The 3,780-nt window shown below is 38.3% G+C and overlaps 1 protein-coding gene across 1 annotated transcript; it reads right to left on the reverse strand.

Annotated features, from left to right (window-relative positions):
* On the reverse strand, nt 1-3,478 carry LOC141691678 (uncharacterized). The gene is made up of 3 exons (XM_074496443.1): nt 1,313-3,478; nt 435-678; nt 1-350 (listed from the first exon to the last, which is right to left on the reverse strand). The coding sequence occupies exons 1-3, from the start codon at nt 3,476-3,478 to the stop codon at nt 1-3; spliced, it is 2,760 nt and encodes a 919-aa protein (XP_074352544.1).
* Nucleotides 3,479-3,780: the final 302 nt, after the last annotated feature.

Below are 3,780 nucleotides of genomic sequence, written 5' to 3' on the forward strand. Positions count from 1 at the left end.
TCAGTCAGTAACGACATTAGGTGCAGGAGTATTAGTAGCAGTATTTTTAATCCAAATTCCCTCAACATTAGGTCTAGCAGTATGAGCGACATCATCAGTAGTGACATCAGTTGCGGGGATTTCAGTGCAGAATGGGGGATGTTCCATGATCGTGTCTCCTAAGTCATCTTCATTATACAATTCATGGTAGTCTCGAGTTGTGGAGGACAGAACAATAGACCAGGTAGCATCAACGGGATCTTCAAGGTAAAACACTTGCTTGACTTGGTCAACAGAAACATATTTATCTTTTTTGTGACCTTGTTGACTAAAATCCACAAGTGTGAACCCAAGATCATCAACCCTTATTCCTTTATCATTACTTGCCCATTTACACAGGAACAAGGGAGCTTTGAATGCATGGTAGTCTAATTCCTATATCTCTTGTATGATACCATAAAATGTCAAATCACTTTCTACGGGGTTCAAGTCCTTGGCACTAGAAACCTGGACCGCTTTAGCAATGACAGAAACCCCGCTGTTTTGAATAACGCGTATGTCATCTCGTTCCTTTGTAAAATATCGCACTCCATTCACTAGATAACCTTGATAAGTTGGTACTGAAAATGATGGCTTGGCAGCGAGCCATCTTATCGTATCTGAAACACCTTTGTTGTTCTCCCTTAGTTCATCATTCACCTACAGATATGATAAAAAATTTTAAATCCTAAAAAGCTAATAGTCATCATTACACTACAGATGAAAGAACCTAATACAACACTGACTTTATTTTGAAACCAATCAGCAAAGAGCCGATTGTGCTCTCTCATGAGGCAATGTAAGCTTTTCCTTTTCCCTCGGTGAATTTCTTCAAGATATTCCTTATGCATTCTGAAAAATGCATATGGAATGATATATTAAAGGCACATTACAAGACTAATTACTGGATAATGAGGAATTGAAAACAACAAACTGCATAAACTCACAGAATATATGGAAACACTTCAGCGTTGTTTAGAAGGACATGTAGATGTGCTTCATCTCGCTCCTTCTCTTCCACTGATTTTATTATCACAGCGGATAATGGACCTGATATCTTATTATCTTGGTCCTTTGGAAGACCGGCAGTGGAGTAATTCTGACTAAGAAACTAGGTGCAGAATTCTACGGACTCTTCTCCGAGGTAACTCTCTGCCATACAACCTTCGGGATAATAACGGTTTCGAACATAACTCTTTAGTACTTTATTAAACCGTTCAAACGCATACATCCACCTATAAAATATTGGTCTACATAAGCGTAGTTCCTGGACCAAGTGGACTACTATATGTACCATTACATCAAAAAATGACGCATGAAAAACCTTTTCTAGATCGCACAAGGTTAGTATGACATCTGACTGCAGCTTATCCAGTTTTGACACGTCTACTACTTTGTTGCACAAAGCATTAAAAAAGAAACACAATCTAATAATTGTGACCCTAACATGCTTCGGAAGAACGGAGCGTATTACAACCGGGAGTAATTGTTGGAGAAGGATGTGGCAATCATGTAATTTCAGCCCGTAAATATTCAAATCAGGCATGGAAACACAATTTTTTATGTTCGATGCATGTCCGTATGGAAGTTTCATCGACATTAATGATGACAAGAAAGTCCTTTTTTCTGCCTTTGATAAAGTAAAGGGAGAAGGAGGCAAATAGGTTTTCTTTACTCCTACTTGGGGAGCCAAATCAGATCTAACGCCCATTTCCATCATATCACGACGGGCTGCCGCACTATCCTTTGTCTTATGGCACATATTTAGTAATGTGCCAATGAGACTATCACATACATTCTTCTCGACATGCATGACATCAATACAGTGCCTAACATGGTGAAATTTCCAGTATTCTAACTTGAAAAATACTGACTTTTTCTTCCATGGACTTTCAACCTTATTTGCCTTCTTCATTTTCTTCCCAAATTCAAATTTGATTTGTTCTTGCTCTGCTAACACTTCTTCTCCGGATAGGGTTCGACGCGGCTGCCCAAACTCTTGTTGTCCATTAAAAGCAGCCTTTTGCATTCTATAAGGATGATGTAGAGGCAAATATCGACGATGCCCTTGGTAGCACATTTTCCTACTATGAGTCAAATATTTAGCTACGGTGTCATCTCCACAAACTGGACAACACTTATAACCCTTATTAACACAGCCAGATAAATTTCCGTAAGCAGGGAAGTCATTTATCGTCCACATTAAAACTGCTTTTAAAGTGAAAAATGATTTGTTATATGCGTCATACACATTTGGTTCCCCTTCCTTCCAAAGCTTTTTTAAATCATCAATCATCGGTTGTAAGTAGATGTCGATGTTATTACCAGGCTCATGCGGGCCAGGGACCAATATCGACAACATCATAAATTTTCTTTTCATACATAACCAGGGAGGAAGATTGTAAGTCACCAATATTACTGGCCAGCAACTATATCTATTAGATAGGCCATTATTGTGCGGGTTTACACCATCCGCCAATAAAGCCAAGCGAAGGTTTCTCGGTTCACTACCAAAGGATGGCCACCTATAATCTATATTTTTCCAAGATGGAGAGTCGGCTGGATGTCGCATTTTACCATCTTGTGTCCGCTGTTGCGCATGCCAACACATTAGTTCAGCGGTGGAAGGAGATTTAAACATACGTTTAAATCTAGGAATTATTGGAAAATACCACATGACTTTGGCTGGAAGATTAACCCTCTCTTCACCTTTCTTTGTCAACTTCCACCGAGAAAGTCGACACTTAGGATACTTGGTTGCATCAACATGTACACCCCTGTACAGTACACAGTCATTCGGACATGAATGGAACTTTATATACTCTAGACCTAAATTGGAGAGGGTTTTTTTTGCTTCATATGCATTACTAAGTAACACATTATCTTTGGGAAGTAGAGACCCAACAGAAGAAAGGAGGTCAGTGAAGGCACTATCGGTAATACCAAACCTAGATTTCCAGTTATGCAACTTCAACATCGGCTCTAACTTAGTACAGTCACTACCCTCATATAGAGGTTGCTCAGCATCGGCTACCAACCTCCTAAACTGATATAAATCATTATCATATTGACCCGAGTTATATGCCACTTCACAAACATCAACAGTTTCCAAAGCAGCGACATGCTCCTGATCTTGCTCTGACGTTTCATCAGAGGCTTGCTCAGGAGGTGGGTCTGGAGCTTGCTCTTCTGGTGGACAACTAGCACTTGAAGATTTAGGACCCGTAGAAGCAGTCTCCCCGTGCCAAACCCAATGCACATAACCTAGACAAAAGCCATTGTTATAGATATGGCCTCTGATTGTTTTTATAGAGAATTTTTTAAAATTGGCGCATCGTCCACAAGGGCAAGGAATTTCGTTACGATCTTCAGAATTTTCTTCAGCATATATCAAGAAGTTTTCCACCCCCATTTCAAATGCTAAAGAATCCCTCTCTTGCAAAATCCATGTCTTATCCATCAAATTTCCCTACCTGATAGCCACTATAAATATTAAAAATCCAACACATACCTATTTATAATTATTTAATAAAAGGCATATCAAATTTTTGTTGGTTACTGTAGGGATTAATTATATAAACTTAGAAAGGAGTAAATACCTTGATATCCTACTAATTTATAGTACTAATTCATTACTCTAAGATCCTATACATATACCCAATTAATTACAAAACTAGACTAAATTAAACCAAGATAATTAAAATAAATTAAACCAAGATATTTGAAAATATCACATAATTAAAAACCAATAATTCTAACATT

This window comes from Apium graveolens, chromosome 2, assembly GCF_009905375.1.
Source record: "Apium graveolens cultivar Ventura chromosome 2, ASM990537v1, whole genome shotgun sequence".
In the NCBI taxonomy this organism is placed as follows: Eukaryota; Viridiplantae; Streptophyta; class Magnoliopsida; order Apiales; family Apiaceae; genus Apium; species Apium graveolens.

What these genes read in the sequence shown, in the direction of transcription:
- LOC141691678 (XM_074496443.1), bottom strand. Translation starts at nt 3,478, where the DNA reads ATGGATAAGACATGGATTTTGCAAGAGAGGGATTCTTTAGCATTTGAA. An exon ending in CGTCATTTTTTGATGTAATG is followed by an intron (nt 679 to 1,312) that starts GTACATATAGTA and finishes TCATATCTGTAG; the next exon opens with GTGAATGATGAACTAAGGGA. An exon ending in AAGTGATTTGACATTTTATG is followed by an intron (nt 351 to 434) that starts GTATCATACAAG and finishes GTAATGATAAAG; the next exon opens with GAATAAGGGTTGATGATCTT.